The 21395-nt window shown below is 33.5% G+C and overlaps 1 protein-coding gene across 1 annotated transcript in view; it reads right to left on the minus strand.

Moving 5' to 3' along the window:
• TNNI3K (TNNI3 interacting kinase) overlaps positions 1–21395 on the minus strand; it is a 288749-nt gene that overhangs the window by 253616 nt on the left and 13738 nt on the right. The window contains exons 4-6 of the mRNA XM_045835309.1: positions 14853–14938; positions 13459–13556; positions 4280–4390 (exon numbers count right to left, since the gene is read on the minus strand). Of these exons, the coding sequence (XP_045691265.1) occupies positions 4280–4390; positions 13459–13556; positions 14853–14938 (295 nt within the window). The remainder of the gene's footprint in view (positions 1–4279; positions 4391–13458; positions 13557–14852; positions 14939–21395) is intronic.

The following is a 21395-nucleotide window of genomic DNA, read 5'->3' on the forward strand; positions in this document are numbered from 1 at the left end:
TGAGTCCTATCCACCCCACTTACTTTTGTCTGAATGGCCCTGTGGAAGTCACTTAACTTTGCCAATCCTCTGTTTCTTCACTGAGAAACTGAGTCTCATGGTAGCAATCCCACAGGAGAACCAAATGACAAATATACATGAATAATAAAGCACTGACAAATGTTAGCTAATATTTTTAATCTTTATGCTTGAAAGAACACATGGCTCATGTGCTCCTGGATTCAAAGGGGAGAAGAAGGTTTAATGCATGTTTATGGATTGCTGACAGGATCTCAGGCCTTGCATAAAGCAGCATATGCATATATATTGATAGATGGATAAATCAGTCAGGGACAAATATTGAGATCCAGGACAAGCAATATTTGCTTGCTTTTCAAAGCATAGTAAATCTAAATTTGAGTCTCAAATTGCAGTCAGCATATCTAGGAATCTGCAGCACATCTCTCCTGTTATTGAAAGAGATAGCTGCCTAGTAAATGTAAACTTTGTTGTAAAATTGTTTAATAGAATTCACAGTTATGGGAGGACAAACACACTTGAGGTATTAATGGAGGGTATGAATTCCATATGTATAGACAAAGAGAGCTGTCAGACTTAGCATCAATTATTGTTTCACAGAAGGTAGGCAATAAAAGAAAGTGACTGCTAATGAAAGAGAATGCCCACTGATCCATTGTCACCACCCCTCTTAACCTAGAGTAAACAATAAGAGTGGAATAAACATCTAAATTTTGGGCATAGTGAATAAATGCCATATATACATATGAAATCCCATTGTACTCAAGCTTTCTGTACCATTTAATACCCAGGATCCTTCATATGTTGAAACTCTTTATATCCAAATTACTGTGATACTATAGCATCCTTGTTTTCCTCATACCACTGTCACCAATCCTTCTTTGTCTCCTCAGTGTCTATTCAGTAACTCTTTAAGTCTCTGAATACTCTTAAACTCAGTCATTGGCCATTTATTAGAGCCAATTAATACCGTTAAGCTATTGTTATGGTTGCAAATATAACCTCTGCACACATAATTTCCAAAAAGTTGAATTAAGTTCCAACTTCTTCATTGAATGTCAGTTTTATATTTGTAAATGATTAAAGAACATTTCCACTTGAAAATATGGATATCAACAGCAAATTTACATGTCTGGAGCTATGGGATTACTCCTCCAAATTGAATCCTTCACCCAATCCTTTTTCTCTCTCTGTTTAATCATTGTACCATCACTCTGGATGCTATACTAAATCGTGTAGTCCAAGAAATCCTGTTGAACACATTATTTATTGAGTCTCCAATCACTGTCTTGCTCAAAATGTCTTTATGGCTCCCCATTTCCTATTGGAAAAATTCTATTGGATATAAGTGTTTTTAAAAAGTGGGAACTTCTGTGTTCTATTAATCTACCACATCATTTAGTCTTATATATACAGTTTACACTGTAAACTACAATAATTTCTTATTGAATTGAATTAAACTCCTTGAAGTTATATTCTCAGTTCCTAGTCTGGTCCATTTCTAACATCTACATTTACCTATAGGAACTCTTCATGATTTGTTTCATGTTATCATTCTATTTACTTTCACCTAAATGTGCTCATCTCCTTCTTCCTTCCCATTTTTGCATGGGATTTTTCTTCTTTACTGTGTTCAGTTCTTACCGCTCTTCAAAGTTCAGCCCAATTTCAAATCCTTCTCTTAAATCTCTCCTTAAATCTTGTAGTTTACATTGATCTCTATTCTCAGTGAACTAATACTTGTAACTTTGTCTTCTTTGATATTCTTTGCTATGTAATTATCATTTTTCAAATTATTCCTATTTATTAAATTGACTCTGACTTTTTACTCTTTCCTCTTCCTTAATTATGGCTATATTGTTATTTTACTTTTAAATTGTTTATATAATTTTCCTTGTGTATTCATTTTGTGTGTCTAGCTATACTATAAAGTGTTTAGGGGAAAATATTATTTCATATTTTATTGTATTATTTACATATTCTAGCATTATGCTGTGAGAAAATGGAGGCTCAAAAATATTTGTTAAATGAATGATTGACTATGGGGACAAAGAAAATACATTGAAAGTGGCACTTACTGCAATTAATATTTTCAAAATAAATAATTCAAAGAAAAAATCTGCATTTTTTAAATATGACATTTTTAGGTTTTTAGGACACCATTTTCCTTTAAAATCTGATCTGTAACTTAATTAGTTCATTATATAAGAAGGGAATAAAGGCTAATATGTACATATATACTTGTTTTATGCACCATCAATGATTAACTCTATAAGTCATTAAATATTACAGCACCTAATGAAGGAAGTCGGTGAATCCATGGAAAATTGTAAAACAAGAGAGGGACCTATTTGGAACAATATTAGCAGAGTTTCTCCAAAGGCTGGTAGAATCAATATGATAGTTTCTTCCAAAGTATGATTTTACAAAACAAGAAAACAGTTATTTGAATAGGAGATGAAGAGACCAAGCTCTTTACCACCTTGCTTTTGATCCTGTTTTACTTTTATCACTTATATGTAATCAGCTTAGCACAAGACAAAAAGAATTTTGTTTTGCAAAACACATTCTGTCATTTTCCTGGCATTCAGAGCTTGAATGTTTCACTAGAGTTTAAGGTCTACATCATACATTTTTCCATTCTGGCTCCTTAATTTTTACCTTTCATTTATGGCTTCATTTGTCTTTTTAATAAAACATTTATATTTATGTGATTCTAATTGGATTTCCATTCTCCTAAGTAACACAAATTCACTTATATTTATAATGAATCTCACTAAAAAGATTTATTTTGTGGGAAATAAGATGATATAGTAAAGAATGAAAATGTCAACATAAAGGAAACTATTTTGCTGTTAATAAGATATGTTATATTTATTGAAAGAAAGAGCCCTTCACAGTTACATTTAACATATGTGAATTATACCTATTGTATAGGTTTTATGTATAATTTTATATGCAGGTCTATTCAGTTGTAGTTGGTGTGTGTGTGTGTGTTTGTGTATGTGCATATGTGAAGAAAATACAATTTAACTTCAAACATGATTAAAAGGGAACAATGGATAACTATTTAGTAATGAAGAACTAAGAATTCTCATTTGTAACATCATTGACCTCACATGTGGTCACCACAATTAATAAAGTGTGAAAATAAAGGGTAATATTATAAAACTTTTCAGAAAACTGTCTGGGCTTCCAGACATGACTCTCCATAGCTTTGTCATTTGTAAAGATAATCACTGTGCAAGAACCTTGGTCTGATAGCTATCAAATGGAAATAATAATAAAGACTATTTCATGAGGATTTGTGAAGTAAATGAAATAAATAATGCAAATAAAAGTGCTTTGTATATATAAAATTAGTATTTCAACAATTAAGTTTAAGACCATATCCAAAGCCTTTCCATGGCCATTAAAACACTCTGTGATCTGGACTGTAACCACCCACCTGACCACATCTCCCTCACTCTACTTCCCGCTCACATTGCACTAACTTCGGCTCACTCATGTCCCTCAAACACTCCTAGCTCCTTCCACCTCAGGGTTTTTGTATGTGCTATTATATATATAATATATATCTTTACTATATAACTTTTGAAATAGTGCCTACTTCATCATCACTATGTTTTCAATTTACATTTTATTATTTCCTAGTACATTGTAAACCTTTTACTTTATTTTCTTTCTCATTCTCAACAACTAAACTCTAAAATAATAAGTATTTGCCTGTTTTTCTTGCTATGTCACTTAGACAACGAGAACAGTATATGGTGCACAACAGATGATTAAAAAAGCAAATAATGCTTAAATGAATGACTGATCTTTCACTGAGTACTCATGAAGCAATCAGCAAAATGCTTTATATGGATTATCTAATTTAATCATTACAATAGGTCATTTCTATTTCTATTTTATAAATGAAGAAAACAGAGATGTCTTGTGGCACAGTAACTTGCCTGAGGTAAACATAGTAAGTGATGGAAATTGAACTGATTCCAAAACTTAGGCTCCTAGTTACTGTTATAAAGCCTCTGCATATCCAGGCATTTGTATATTAATCAATGTTTGATTACATTGTTCTAAAATAGACTGAATTGACTATCAAAAGAATATTTATAACATAATTTGATCCCCAAAATAAACAAGCAGGTTCAGTAGTAAAAAATAAACCAACTTCCAGAAAGCCAGCATTTAAAAATAGATGTGAACAAGAATACAAAGAGGCAGGTTGACTTTTACAGATGAGTAAGGTGGGACTTACCTCCAGGTGGCCAGCCATGGTAGCTATATGCAGGGCAGTGAGACCGCCATACCCAACCTGCTGTATATCAGCTCCACTGTGAAGTAGGGAAGTAATCAGTTCTGCGCTATCCTGTAAGGAAACACATTTTTAGTGTTACCCTTCTACTAATAGCAGGTTTGAATGCTGTGCAAGAGGGTGTATTGATTTTCTGACTGTCAGGCAGTATAGGCGCACAAAGAAAACTTAAGTGTGATCTCTGGCATAAGAGCACATGGGATAGCATAGAGCAGTTCTCAGATGGTAGAAACACAGGAACACATGAGAGAACCATTCAGTTTCAATCAATCCTTCACCACTTGACTGTGAAAGACAGAAGGGACATTTACCTATAGTGAGGCTCTTGCAAATTGAACTCAATCTTACAAGTAGGTCACTCCAATAAGTGTCCTTGTTCCAATAACTGCAGTATTTGAACTGGCTGCAGTGGACTGTTTCATTGTAGTTCAGTAATTGCTTCTTCTCTGATACACATAGGTATGCTTTTTCTCATACTATCCTTTCTCTTGCCTTGTATTATCAAGAGAAATCACTGCCCTGACTGGGGGCTTAGTTGGTTGGAGCATTATCCCATACATCAAACGACTGCAGGTTCCATTCCCAGTCAGAGCACAAACCTAGGTTGCCAGTTTGTCCTGTCAGGGCATGGGAGGCAGCCAGTTGATGTTCTCTCTCACATCCATGTTTCTCTTCCTCTCTTTCCCTGCAACCCCACACCACCACCTTCCCCTCTTCCTAAAATCAATAATAATATTTTTAAATCTCCTCAGTGAGTAGTTAAAAAAAGAGAGAAACTACCAATCATGTTTCTTCCAGTTGGGCCATTGGGACCTCACCATTGTCTGAATTCACCCCCAACAGTTTCTAGAGGTAACTGTCTCTTTACCAGATCAGATGTAATCATCCCTCTCATCTCTGCAGTCAGATGATCTTTTTGAAGTCCCTCTTTATTTTGGTTTCATAAAGCCATATATTCCTGATTTCCTTCTCTTTACCTCTTCTTTGTCTCTGTCTTCAAGGTTAGTGATTTAGGAGTTTTGCTGTTTCTCATTCTAAATGCCACCTTTGGTAATTCTTATACAATCTGATAACTTCCTCTTTAGTGCTGACTTCTTTGCCAAGCACAGATCTCATCTGTTGTGCCTATCAATGGCATCTCAAATTAGAAATTCAAAGTTGCTTTTGAAAATACCATTCATAATTTTCCCAGAGTGATGTCATCTCCTAGCATCCCTATTTATATTAATGGCACTTTCTTATACTAACATACCTTCAATCCCTTCAACTCAATCAGCTTTAGTTATTGCTGGTTTTAACTTGAGAATACTTCTCACATTTTTTCTCTTTATTTCTATCATCCTCCTCCATTTTACATAGCCTCCTTGACTAACCCTTTTCTCATTGTAGTCCAGCCTCCACATTGCTACCAGATAAGGTTTCATACACACAGTTTCAATTATATCAGTCTCTCTTTCCATAAACTTTCTATACATACAACAAATATTTATGGAGACTGTAGGCTTTGTTTGGAGCCATGGAAACACTGCAGTGAGTACCACAGTTAAATCTCTGTTTTCATGGAGCTTATATTTTTCCTGTGTATGTGAGAAAAGAGAGAGAAGATAAATAAGAAAATGTTATATAAAATATCATAAAGTACCAATAGCTTTGAGATAAAACAGACAAATGACAAAGTAGGCTACTTTAATTTGTGAAGTCAAGGAAAGCTTCACTTTGACAAGAGATCTTTTAGGTAAATATATAGTAAATACCAAAAAGAAAAAATCCAAGCCACATTTTCAGGGATGGATATTTGAGGTTAGCGAGTAGTTAGTGTAAAAGTCCTAAGATGGAAATAGACTTAGTGTGGTTGAAGGCCAGTGTTGAGTAGGAAGGAAGTTTTTAAAAAAAGAGGAAAGTAGTAGCCCTAGTAAAGGGAAAAGATCAAAGATCTATGTTGTTTTCAAAATATATTAAATGTAGTCAAGTCTTTCTATAAAGTGCAATATTCATTACAGTCATTTGCCCAAAATATCTACAGTTTTATTCACTGAATAAAAATTATAAAATAAACACTGATTAACATAAAAAAAGGGAACAAAGACATCTGATCTTGTAGGGTCTCATAGGGCATGGTATTCAGTGTTTGAATTTTTTCCCAGTGAAATAGCAGGGGAATGGCAGTATATGAGTTAGAGAAGACTCAAAAATAGTAGTTTTTGAGGTAGAAATAAATTATTTGTTTTTCACAAATTTGAGATACTTAAAATGCACAATTAAGACTGTGCATACTAAAATTAGCCTCCCTAGTTAGAATTCCAACTCAACTAATGACTATGTGAACTGGGAGTAAGTTATATAACCCTTTTACACTAATTGCCTTGGTTATAAAAGGGGGACAATAACGATATCCACCTGATGTAATACACATATAAACTGTGTATCTACAATTGATATGATAATACATATAAAACACATTAAAGATATCTGCCAAATAATACTCAGTAAAACTCATTACCATTGGACATTGAAATCTGGGACTCAATATAGCACTCAGTGGAAATTTCCAAATAAGACAGTGATGTGACTTCACTATCTTAGTTTCTCTTTCTCGTTTCTTTTCTCCTCCCCACAACTTCACTTCCTCTACCTCACTAGTTACCCACTGAAATAGCTAAAGATATAAAACATAAGAAAACTCTGAACTCATACTAGAAGTTAGAAAATGCCTACTAGTTTTACCTCCTCCAGAAAAAAATTCACAGGAGTTAACTCCAACCTCATAATAACCTTTAATTTTGAATGATGAGGGCTAAAGACAAGAGTGTTCTCTGAGATAAATGGGAAATATATTATCTTAAAATATTTTCCCCTGCAGATGGGCAGGCATTTAAATGCAGGGAAGCAGAGAAGGTCTTTTTAAGCATAGAGGCTTTTTTTTAAATAGAGGGGAAATATGATAAATCTGAGCAAATGAACGTATTTAAAACAATATAAGATAAATAACAAATTGGAGAAATACAACATACAAAACAGACAAATGGTTGGTATATTTAATATATGAAGAACTCTTACAAATCAGAAGAAAGATGGATTCTCTTTCATGCAACAAATATTTATTAATGAATGTCTACCTTATGGCAAGCACTGTACTAAACTAAATTAAAATAAATGATATGTAAATCATGGAGCATAACATATTTATCTATCAGGCAGATGATAGTAAACACACATTTATCCTTTCCTGCTTTGTATTTTCTCCTTATTTAGCCAAAATTTGTGGGATTTAAAAGAATGCATTTATGTTATGATTCCTTTAGAACAGTCAAATGATAAGGTTGAAAGTTAAAAGTACTAAATTACCCTTTAATATGTTGGTTGGATTTCTCAAGTTGACCTCTGACTGATCTAAATACTCTTTTACTAAATACTACAAAAAAAGAACTTTTATCTTTCCAAGCAATGCTAAAAGAATAAAACAATCATTGCTATTTATTAATTGCTTATTAGGTACCATGTAAAATATTTAATCTACATCATACCTTTCAAGAATTATAATTCACCCATATGATAAATAGGATAGCTGACCCCTGAACAACATGGCTTGAACTGCACAAGTCCACTTAATGTGGATTTTTCTTAATAAACACAGTCAGTCCTTCAGATCCATGGAGTTTCACATCCTCAGTTTTAGTCAATGGTGGAAGAAAACAGTATTTTTGCATTTATAACTGTGGTTTCACAACATGGAATCCCAACCAAAAATACTGTTTTCAATCCACAGTTGTTTGGATCTGTGGATGTGAAGGGTCTACTTTAGTTAAGTTTTTGAATATGCAAAAGTCATATGTGAATTTTCCACTGGCAAGGTGTCCCTTATGTCAATTGTATTAAGTCTATTTTATAGCTGATGAAAGTCAGAATCAAAGAATTTAAATTAGTTGTAGAACCCTACATATTTTGTAAGCACTGGTGCTAGGTACAAAGTCAGGTTTGCTTGACTCCAAAGTCCATTTTTCATTTTTGACTTCCCATTGTGTTTTAGCTGATCTTTCCACATAAATCTCATACACTCCTAAGTCCCTCTAAGAGTTTGCTTTTCAAGCTGGCATACCATATCATAAATGCTTCTTTCATGTACATTTAAATGGAAACTTAGCTGGGATTTGAACTTAGTTCTTCTGACTTTGAACCCTATACTTTTCTCAGTACATGTTACCTTCAACCTACAATGACCTCTCTACTCCCAATTTTTTGCCTTTCCTGTGCAAGCTCTGACTCTTTGCTTTTCACTTGTAAAAAAAAAGGGGGGATCTAATATCTGCTATATAAGGCTGTAATAAGGATAAGAATTGCATTATTTATATGCAAACATTTGTAAACTCAAGATCCTTATGAGGATAACTTTATACGTTTATATTAAACCTATCACCCCAAGACAGACCTAACTATATTGAAACATTCACCATATGTTTCAGTCTGTTCTGTCTCTAAAGATGTTTATCATGAAATAACTCAATTTCTTCACCTGTAAGATCTCAGAGTTTGCTAAATTGTTTTCTGTAATATCTTGAACACCTCTAGTATTTTGATGTTCCCTGAAGTGCCCCATCAAACTCCAAGGCAGAGCTGAAGTTGGTTTGGAAAGAAGACTGAATTTCTGCATGTGAAAATAGAGATATATAAAGAAATATTTTAATAATGTATTTATCTAAGTGGCTTTCTTTATTGACCCAATTTACCTAGCACAGTAATTGTCACAGCCTATTTGTGTTTGTCAGGGAAAAAGTCATAAAAGCAGTTTTGTAGTCAAGAGAATATGAAGGTTTATTCTAGGATAAGGCAGTATGCAGAGCTTCAGTATGAAATGTACTTAGTTCCAGGCATTAAAATTTAATGGACTAGAGCTGCCTCATGCGTCATAGACATCTCCAATGAAAGGATCCATTAATCAGTATAAAAATAACTGCTTATGAAGGTTCACACCTACATATGCCTCTTGTTGAAATAATTCTTATTTTTCTTCACAAAAATATCAATTATTAAGGATTTTAATGTGATAGAAATACTTGACTTTGCTAGAATTTTGGGGGGAAAAAGAACACACTCTTAAATTGAGTACTTGTACTCTTTTCAGGGTAAAGCATCTAAATTTGCTGTATTTTTAATTCTGAAATGCTTTATTTTTAATTGTATTTTTTCATTACCATTTATTACATTTACACTCACCTGCCCCCCATAATCACTACTTTGTTGTCCATGTCCATGAGTTCCTTTGACCTATTTTTTTCTCATTACCACTGCTGACCCCTCCTTTTTTAATTTTTTAGCTGCCCATAATCACTTTCTTCCTGTGGGCTGTTTCCAAGTGACCTTTGAATATACTTTTCCTCTTATTCAATGGTATAGTGATGATTTAATAGGGAGAGGCTAATCTGAATTTCTAGGAATTTTGGAGAATGAAAATACATGCCATTTGAAAAGCAAATTGAATATTATAGTTTCTTTAATTTGTTTTCAGCTGTATTTTATTTATTTTAGAATAAAATAATTAAACAGGCTAAATTTTTATATTTATGCAAAGGGACAAGAATAAAAAGATTGAAAAACACTGTTGTAAAAATTTTTCTGTGATCCTGCTACACCTCAAAATAATGACCAATCTTTTGCCTTTGGGAAGAGCAGTCAATATTCATAGCCTCCAGTTTCCAAACTTTATTTATTTTTAATCCATTTGTATACTTTCTACTCCCCCAAATTTACTAAAGTATCTCTTACAGAGATATCTGGCAATTTCCAATTCTAATGGCCAATGTAAAATAATATTTTTCCCAAATCAGTATGATTATCCTTCCTTTCAAGTAGTTTTCTTTTTCTTAGTCAACAAAGATTTATAATTTCATTCATTTATTTCTGCAACACATATTTACTGATGAACATGTACCAGGAATTGTTTTAAGTGCTCAGAACAAAATGATAAGCAATTTAGATTCAGTCCCTGCCTTTGTGGTGTTCATAATTTCTATCAGAGATTATAAACAGGGGAACAGATGAATATGGTCTGCCCTGAGTAGTATTTTATAACTAAAATTTTGAATTAATAGCAAATATTTAAATGTTAGGAAACTTTATATAATTTCTGATTCTCTGAAATTCTGGGAAATACTGGGCTTCCATTCCTACACAGCAACAATTACCTCAATTTGAACACTGGCTGTTCCCTTTCTATTGGGGTACTCATTCTGTAACTTGCCATAGTCTCCACCTCTTCTTGCATCTCAAAAACATTGAGTCAACTGTTAGTTCCCATTTAATTTTGTCATATTATCTGATGCATTCATTCATTAATTTTACCTGCCTCATTCCTGAAGGCATGTAAGACTGACCCCCTAGTCTGGAGAGAGATGTAGAGAAGTAACCAGTAATAAAACCTAGACTCATTCACAGTATTATAAGGTAAGTACAGGTGTTAGGAGAATACATTGGAGGACCACCCAATCCAGACTTGGGTCAGGGAAGGTTCTCCAGGAAATTAGTGCTGCCTACTATGAGAATTGAAGGATAAGTTAACATCTTCAGTTGCCATCCTATTAAGAGTTTATTGAAAACATGTTAATTAGAAAGATTGTGAAATATTTGGTTACTAAAAATAAATATGAGCATAAAAAATCCATCTTAATGATTATTCTAATTTGGGAGTATAAATGTTTTCTAGTTCCTTGAAATGAGGATTAAGTATTAAAAGGTATTTAAAAGTTGCTATCAACTGGAATAATTACATTAGTCATTTTGTGAATCTTAAGAACAAAATAAAGTTTAATTGTAATTTTTATGATAATCCAAAGACATATATAAAAATAACTGTTTTATAAGTATAAAAATAATAAGATCAAAAAAGGCAAGAAAAAGAAAGGTAATTCCTTTAGATTAAAAGAGATTACAGAGACAAGAAAAGTAAAAATGGATGATTCTGGATTGATCCTAAAGTAGAAGACAATAAAAGGCTACATATGACACTATTGAGACAATTGGCCAAATCTGAATTTGCACTATAGATTAGATAATAGTATCTTATCAGTGTTAAATTTTCTGATTTTGATCATTGTATTGTGATTATGTTGGTAAATTTCCTTTTTTCTCAGGAAATAAAGATTAAAGTTTTTAGTAACAATGAGGCAATATTGCATGTAATTTAATTTCAAAGGGTTCAGGGAAAAATAGTATAATAATGGAGATGAGACAACCTGAATAAAGTGTATATAGGAGTTTCTTACACTATTCTGGCAAGTTTCAAAATAACATTAAATGGAACCCAAAATAACATTAAATGGAACCCTAAATGAATTATATACCTGTTGCAGTACTTCAGGGAAGGGATCATTAGAACTAGATTTAATACAATAGTGGTGTGAATGACTATTTTAAATTGTTTCTGAATTTAAAGTGGGATGGCAAGTTAAATTTGTTTTTACCTTTGTTAAGGAATAAGTAGAGCATGCATCCTATTATGGCCTTTCAGGAATTATTGACTACCTTTTATCCTAAGATTCTAAATATGTTTAAACTTGATACAAAAAACCTTTTAGTTCATATACTTTTCTGTAAAATATAATAAAACAGAAGAAACAGAGGAAAGGGAACTCTAAAAACTGAAATTTAGAGTTGATAAACAGAGGTGGGAGAAATATATGTACTCTCATAAAGACTGTAGCCCCAACTTATTCAGAACCTATTTGTGTGGTCGTGCCATGGTACATCTTAGGAAAATGAACTAATATGGAAAAAATCTCCCAGACATTCAGATTGAGAATTCATGGGTTCACATTCTGCCCCAACTATCCATCACCAGCTTGCTATTCATCAGAGCTCTTCTCCTTTCACATTCTGCCATTCAGCAGAAAAACCAGCATCAGACACTCTTTCCTACACCCAAACTCAGGCTCTGTTCCCATTTTGCAGAATGATTAGGAGGTATTAAAAACTGTAGCACTGAACTGATGCTTTCTCCAGGAAGGAATCAGAAAAATCAGCTAGGCACTGTCAGGGTGTGAAGAAAGGACGAGCATTGGAGCACTTGCACTCTGACTCAGGAACATGTGAGTCTGAACCATGAAAAAGTATTGCTCTCTTTCCCCAGAGCGATGAAGTCTCTAAAGGCTGGGAAAGGGATATAGTGAAAAGTGATCTTGACATGAGCAAATAGCTTCCCTCCCATTTCTACACATACAAAATTGAAATAATATCATACCACAGACTCACATGAAATGGAGAAAGAACAAAATATGCAATATAACAAGGAGAGTCAGGGAGTATGAGCCAACTGTACTTGATTTTAATCATTATTATAACAAGATACCTAACTTTAGTTTCCTTTTCTTTAAAATAAAACCTAACATGCAACTCACTAGATTATTTGAAATAATGAATATAAAACCTAGTGTGATATTTAGCTCATAATAAACACAGAGCAAGTAGAACTTTATAATTAGAGAATGAATGAGTTATATATATTTAATTTATATATTATATAAGTTTATATTTATGACAATCTGGAAGATCTATCTCAACTCAGAGTACCTCAGTTTTTCTAATCCACTTTTCTATTTCTTTTCTGATCAGATACTGAGATTAGGTTGAAGCCTGGGACTGATGTAAGGAAATAAACAACTGAAGCAAAAGAAGGGAAGTAAAAGAAGGAAAGTAAAGGGAACTCTAGAGAAAATTTTTATTAAGGAAAATATGCAGAAAAAGAATGCGGCTTCAATGTGCTGCTTTCGTGAATTCCTCACATGCAACCTCATCCTTTTCCGCAGAGACAGCTTAGTCTCCTGGTAAGAAGCTCTGGTGAGGGAACCATGCTGCCAGGTCGGTTAGCCTACCCATGCAGCCTTGAAGGTAATAGTGTTCACTCACAGGGTTCTTGTGAGAAATTAATGAATTAAATATAGAAAGCATTAAAAAGAGTATGTGTCTGCTCAATAAAGAAAAGGAAGCCTATGAGTATTGTAATATTCTGGTCACTACGAATGTTTTCCATGATTAGTAATTTGCAAAAACAAAAAAACAAACAAAAAAACAACTAGCCCAAAGATACACACATCCTTGGTTCTAATATACTATTTATTGGAACATAAATGTACCTTGTAAACTGCCAAGTGCAAGGCTGTAAATCCATTTCTTGTCAGTCGAGATGGACGGAGCCCTTTTAACATAAGGGTTCTAATATGAGACTTGTTGCCTTAAAAAATAAAAAAAAATAGGTTAAAAAATTGTTCAGGGGGTAGACTAAGTGACTTTAAAATCTCTCTGACGTAGTGATAAGTGTCACAGTGATGTATAAAATCCGAGATTGCTGTTCTACCCTCTATTTTTAAAGTTTTCTATAAATTGACAGGCATACTAAGTAGTGAACATTTCTATTATACTTACAAAACTTTGTATCAATTTTGTGTATTTTAATAAATTTGTGTTACATTTTTTAATTCAGTCCTGTCATTGTCAGGTGGTTTTAAAACAAAAACATGAAAAAATTCATCTAAATAGACAATTAGGGAAAAGGATTAGATAAAATTCTAGTTGTACAGGATCCTTGGAACATTATTAGCAGTAGAGTTGATTTAGATCAGAGCAATCTGGAGAAAATGACCAAGGGTGGGAAGGCAGTTTAAATTTGGGAGGAAGATCTTTTAAGTACAGTCTGATTAATCTGTTTGACAGGAATGGTTAAGAGATCTGATGACAGTCAATATTTACACGTTAGTGTTCTACTTAAAAAGGTGAATTCAGTGAATACTAGCTTGAATTAACACAAATAAATGTTAATTATTAACTCATTAATTAAATATGTTTATTGAGTTATATACAATAACATACATACAATATATGTTTATTGAGTTAGGTATAGTTATATACCTAACTATATGCCAGGTACCATCCTATGCATTTGGGATACATTAATGAACACAACAGAAAAAAACATAAACCAAATTAAACTCTTCATCTTCCCTTTGATCAATCCTCTCTTTGGGATTGTATCCTTGGCATGTACAACATGACCTTTCTATCTTCCTGCAGTTTCTGAAGCAATTGCTTGATGATATTTTGGGGAATGCTTTAGGTACTTCTGAATCAAACAGAATCCCTCACTAATGTGCCTAATTCTGCAAAATGCTTTGTGGATTTCCTAGCCAGCCAAGTAAGTGGCTTGGTTCAGGGTAGAAGCACAATGAAACTTAAACTCAGAGCAAAATCAATAGAAATACCTGCATGGTAGTTACTGCTTCAGCTAAAGGTTATCAGAGTTGTAGGGGCAAAACAAAAGAGAAACTGAGTATTAAGAGAATTCTATTGTACACTGTTAAGCAGCTCAAATCACCAACACTATATATATGTATGTTTATATTTGTGTATTTATATGTATATATACATAAATATATGTATTTACATGTATACACACATAAATGTATTTATATGTACATACACATATATCAAAATGTAGAACTAGTTTATAACATACTGAGTTTCAAGTACTTACCTCCACAAATGCAACATAAATGAAGCAGAGACAGTCCATTTTCTGTGCGGTAATTTAAATTGACTTTACTGAAGGCATCATCAGAGCTGAAAAAAAATTTATAGATGATAACAAATTTCATCTTCTAGTTTATTATTTTTCACTTGAAAATTTATGAAAGGGAATCATGTTATTATAAATTCAGAACTGTATGTTTACTATGTCTGTTGTATACCTAGAAAATGTATGATGAATATATTTCCACATGAAGAATAATTAAAATCAAGGGAAAATAATACTGAGACTTTGAGAGATAACATTTAAATTAGAGACACTCATGCACAGTTCTCTGTTCTATATAAAATTTGAATGGATCAGGGCACCTTGATGAATAAAAAATTTTGTATATATAGAAAGCATAGATATTTGAAAGTAAATGTATTTCTTTTGCACTCAAAATTTCATACCATAGTTATGGAAAATTCAAGAAATTCACTCAAAAAAAAAAAAAGAAAAGGAAAAAGGCAGCAGAGATTTGCCAAAGAAATACAGTCCCAATGTGTTACAAATTCTGCCTGAAGCAAAGGTGCCTTGTACTCTGACTGGGTCAGGTTTCACAGATAAAGAAGGCCTCAGCTCTGATAGTGTAGTGCGGTGGAGTCCCAAGTGAGAGGAGTAGTTTTAGTGGTTTAATTAATGGAATCCTCACCTTCCTCTGAACAAAGACCACTGCCGTGGAAGGGCCCTGGAGAGCCATGGGTAGCCTTTGAAAAATAATGTAAAGCTAAAATTATTGACCTCTTGGGGTCACTGGTACTCCCAGGAAATTTTTCAGTAGAAATGAGATCACATCCTTGGCCTCCCAGGTCAATTTCAAGCTGCCTCCTGCCTATTTAAATCTCTAGAAGCTTCAGTGAGATGGCATAGTCTTTGGTAAGTGAGACTTTCATATCATTTGTTAAATACTTACACTTAAAAGGTACTGTAAATTCAGAATATTCTCATCAATACATCCAGCTAAGAAATTCAAAGGCTATTGCAATATTGAAATAGAAAAACAAAGGGTGTTATTCTCCAGGGCACTACTAAAAAGAGAGAATCTCTAAATCTACGGACATTGAAGGATCTCAGTGAAATGCTTTAATGAGCAATGGTAAGGCCAGTGGTTGTTTTCATAAATTTGGATATATTCCAGAACTTCCCCACCCTCCTAACTTTTTTGCTTTCTGTGTTCAACTTCCCAGCACCAATCTGCAGATGTACTTTTGACAAATCTACCTCATATTGACTAACACCTCAACTTGTTTTAAAATGCCATTTGTAGAAGTAAAATTAACTTCAATGAGTAATTTTCACAAATGTTATAATATAGCAAGGAGCCCAGAATTTCATGGGGGAAAAAGTTAACAATTGAATTCATTTCTGTCTGTACTTTTCCCTAGCTCAATGAATAGTGGGAAAAAAATTACTCCTGATGAAGATACCACTATTTTAAATGTCTACCTAAAATGAGGCTAATGAAAAATAAATTTTGTGTGTGCAATAACTTTACAAAATAATATGATTCTCAGAAATGTGTGGCCTTTTCTGAGCCTGAGCTTTAACCTCTCAAAGCCAGTCCTATTATAGATGTCTTAGAGAAATTACTCAAAATAGGTAATACTAAGCAAAGAGTACCCAGTGGCCCATACTTGAAAATGCATTCACAAAGCTCTTTTCTATGGTTATGATTTCAAATAGCACAGGTTTTCTGAAAAGCTGAATGCTGCTTTTAAACCTGGGCGGATTGAATTTTTCTCTTAAAGTGTGTAGGACATCAGTGTCCTTAAATAAAAAAGTAAAATGACAACAACAACAAAATCCTGTGCCTAGCAACTGATGATGTTGATTGGCAAGGATTCAGAAGCTCTAACCTGCTTTGGCTTTCTTCCTTGGCCTTTCCATTACCCAGCAAATGAAACACACAGTAAGATCACAAGACAGAAAACAAAGTATTAGGGTGGGGAAAGACAGGGAAGTCTTCTGTTAAATAAAGAACTATATAAACTTCAGCCTAAGAGAAAAACAGGGAAAAAAACACTTTCTTTTAACTAACTATAATGAACTTAATACTGAAAGAAGAAAAAGCTCGGGAGTTCCTCTGTAGCAGTGAATCCTTGACAAAATTCATTTTTTAATGTGTCACTCTACCATTATATAGCAATATGTGCCCTGTTTTAATGTTTTAAAAGTAGAAAAAGTCATTTCAGCAGTGTAGATAATTCTTAAAAGCTTGGTTCTTATATTTACACCAGAATTAAAATCCTATCCTGTTTTGCCTTTTAAGTAGTTTTTTTTTCTTTCTCCAATTTGAGCAACTTATTTAATGCTTCCAGCCTTGAATTCTTCATTTATAAAATTATTGAAATAATACACATCATTGTGTTGTTGTGAAGAACAAATGAAGTTAAGTACTTGCTGCAGAAGGTGGCAAATGATTGTTGCTCATAACTAGTTACTTTGTCATTATTACTATTACTATTATCAAGTTCACTGTGATCCAAAAATGTTTGCACAATTTTCAAACCAAGTTTGACCTTCTTTGACCTCTCACATTTGACGACCTACAACATTTCTGAATGTTCACCACTAATTATGTAGACATAAGTATTTTATGCTCACAGTAACTTTTCATCAGAGTTCTAGAAAATGTCTGATCTTGTCTTCACTTTTTACAAATGGTGAAGTTCAGCTCATGGTCTCACATTTCTCCAGAGCAGATGTTCCCTGGGTGCCAGCATAGCCCTGCCCTGGCACCTGCTTGACAGCCAACTTCTCTGACTTCTGGAAGATTCTGGAGTCACTCATGTTAGTTTTGCACATATTTTCTTGGGAGTGTTATTTGAGTCTATCCTGCACTTCAGAACAAAATCAAAGGTTAGTAGAGAGGACATCAGACCAGTATAACTGTCTCATAGTTTTAAGTAGAGAGCAGGTGGAAGAAAGATGTTGGGAGAAACAAAGAGGGGTATGAAACCCTTTCTAGGGTTCATAGGTCCTCTGGGGTCCTCTGGCTCTGAGGGGATGGCTGATCTCAGTTGTGTATGTCCAGTGTTGGCCAGCGGCTCTGCCCTGTGCCGGAGGGGAGCTGCTATGGCCTGAGGTGCTGAGTGTCAAATGTCCCATGGACACTGTTATGTGTTCTTCCTGGGTGTGCTTCATTCCTCACTGCCTGTTTGATATTCTATGATATTTATTTAAAGAAAACACTAAACTATAATAAAATAATTGACTTGCTTTTTATTACAAAAATAAAAAAATAAAAATGGCGAAGTTCACCATTGTAACACCTAGCACTTAACAGTGATCAGAGCAACTAGAAGAATCATAGCTTTTTAGTACAAGTCCAGCATTATCATGCAATAGGGAAACCATTTTCAACACTAGATATATTCAAAGAACAATAATGTAAATGGAAAAAAAGATTGTGCTGAAAATCACTTTATTGACAAGGCAGACTTAACTCAGTATCTAACTTTGCTAATGCATTCTGTCAGTCTGGTCAGTACCTACTGAAAACCAACTGTGTGCTTCACTTAGGTTCTTGATACACCCTTCAGATTGTTTTCAATAATCTACTTGATATTCTACTTGATGTAAACTACTCACTAATTCCTGCATCTTTTTAGTGCATCAGTACTTAAAATATATATACTAGATGGACCCCTGCAACTGACCTTAGTGTTAGTCCTGATCCTCTTTTGCCCTGATCAGCTTTGTAATGAAGGTAAACACTACATAAACAGAAAGTATAAGATGCTAACATCCATTGCTTTATATTATTTTTTTAAAAGGATAACCTCAGGTGAATGTCTATTGTTTACATTAAAAAATTGAAAGAGTGAATTATATTCATGAGTTTTTAACAATCATTTCTTAGCTCCCTGAATCTTAAACTAGACTTGACCATTCTTAAGTCACTCGGTATAATACAGCCCTAAAGAGCTCCTTGCTCAAATCTGAGCTGTTGCCTGTTGCTGTTGTTCTCTTGAGTTCTGCACTCCTTGAATTCATGCAACTTCTATTAATGCCAACAAAGTGAACCAACAGAGAATAAATTTCTACAATACCTGGCAGTCAAATGCAATTTTTATAGTATAATTTTTATCTTAACTTAAATAACTGGAATGTAATTTTTAAAAAGAAATTTACTTTGGAGCTAGACTTGAATCCCAATTCTCACTTCCCATTAAATTCTGGACAAATGTTTCTGTTTTGATACATGTAACTAAAATATTCAGATTTTAAAGCAATCATTCCTAGGAGAGATATTTCATTTTCTTTTCTTTTGTCTCTTCTAAAGGACCTGTGTATGTCAACTTCCCTCGAAATTGAGCATCACTTATGTATTCTAATACCTTACACTCAATTTATTTTTTAATTTACTCTTATATTTTTTCCTCTCCTACCATGCTGTAGTGTAACTTAACAAATCCTAATGAGTTCATAGTGCTTGCTGGGGCATAAATGAAGTTCCTAATTAAAATGAAGCTACTATTATGAATACATTTTTAATTCTCTCCTTAATCATTAAAAATGGTAGTTCTGTACCCAAAGGTTACTTTCTTTTTTGTATCATAATGAACTCTTTTCTTAGCCTTTACCTTTTATCCAGAAAAATATGCAGTTTTGTGATCCAATTAAACTTCTTTCTCATGACCTCATCCTTTCAACACAATGTTTGACATGACCACAGGTGGAAACTTATTAAAATATAACATTTGAAAAGTTGACCAAAAATAATTCATTACTGTCCAGAATATTCAGATAGGTGGGAACATTTTTAAAATCAATTCATTGGCTGAAACTTAAGGAAAGGCCAAGAAGGTAAAAAGAAGATAAAAATTTGTTGTAGATCATCCAGTTCTCAAATTGATAATTTAAGTTTTAAATGCCCGGTTGTTAAGTTTTTGTGTAGTTCTTTGTGGTTCCTGCTGACTCCCCTGCAAAACAATAAAAACTGAAAGATCATCAGTAAGGGAGAGTTAGAGTGAGGTAGCAATGAGAGAGAGAGAGAGAGAGAGAGAGAGAGAGAGAGAGAGAGAGAGAGAGAGAGAGAGAGAGAGGGAGAGATTGAAATGAAGCTGCCTCACGGCAGTCTTGGGGCAAAATGAATTAATTACTTAATTACTTTTGGTTTGAGTTCATTTTGTTGTTTGTTTTTTTGTTTAGGTGCAAATTAGCACAATGCAATAACCAAACATGCCGAATAATACTTTTAATCTATTTTAATTTTAAAAGATGAAATTTCCCCCCCTCAATATTCTATTTAGCATCTTGATAGGGAATTTCACTCATCTTAGATAAGGTCAGCCTGCAATATTTCTGGAGCTATTCATTTTATCATAGCTAAATTTCATAATTGGTTATATTTCTGAAAAAGTAGATTTCAGGAACATGTTTCATTTGGAGGATCAGTACCGTGGGTTGTAGCTAGGCCCAGAAGAACTTTTAAAGGAGAAAATAAGAAAAAAGTTACATCTTGGAAAACCTTCATTTTTTCCTCTTTTTAAAAATTTTCCCTAAATATTGCAATTGCTCTTCCATGAAAGAGAGCATTTTCTGACTATTTTTGTTTATTTATTAAACCTAATCAGTTTCAAAGTAAGGTATCATCATTGGCCAAGTTGATTAAAATGAGAAAAATAGGTTTTTTTTTTATTATGCTGACAAGCCATGACCTTGGAAAATTATAACTTCTCTGGAATATGATCATAAAGGTTCAAATTTTATATTACAGATCAAACAGATAAAAAGTAGGCTTGACAATGAAATTGGCAAAACATAGTTCTAAAATTTCTAATGACTAAAAACATATTGAAACAAAATAATTTAATTGGAAACCTTTGAAAAGTTGCATGGGAAAAATCATTATCTCATTTTTTTACAAAGGTCCTGGAAGGGTGCATGTGTTGCCAGGAGGCCAGTGATTAGGGAAGTGGGGGCAGAAATATATTCCTTCCCTCCCACTCCTAGGGACGGTGATAATACACAGGATGTAGGAAAACTGTGGAGTAGCATGGGGAAAATGGAAATTTTTCTAAGATAATTCCGACACCTTTCTCTTTACCATTCTCAGGTTGAGAACTAGGATCATGGAGATCAGACCTTGCGGATTAAGTCCAGTTGGGTGCAATCCCAGCACAGCCATACCAGCTATGCAAGCTGGTCAAAGCTGGCTTCGTTTGATTGGCCTCATTTTCTGTAATAAAATGTCAATTGCGATAGCTACTTCATGGGGTTATTAATGTAAACAATAATGATTAGTTTTTAATGAACATTTTTGTGTAGTGACCATGATGCAGTCACTGTGCTAAAGTTCTTTAATGCACAGGGTTGGATACAAGCAGGTTTATGGTTGTGAGTACACCAAACAGTTTATTCTTGTATTGTTATTTACTTATTAATTATTGCATTACTTATATTATTATTATTAACCTACTTTAACCATCACTGTATACATTTAGGATTGCGAGTTAACACATATAAAATACCTTGTAGCATGCCTAGCATATGGTAGGCACT

Source organism: Phyllostomus hastatus, unplaced genomic scaffold, assembly GCF_019186645.2.
Source record: "Phyllostomus hastatus isolate PE091 unplaced genomic scaffold, TTU_PhHast_1.1 phas_contig_209, whole genome shotgun sequence".
Lineage (NCBI taxonomy): Eukaryota > Metazoa > Chordata > Mammalia > Chiroptera > Phyllostomidae > Phyllostomus > Phyllostomus hastatus.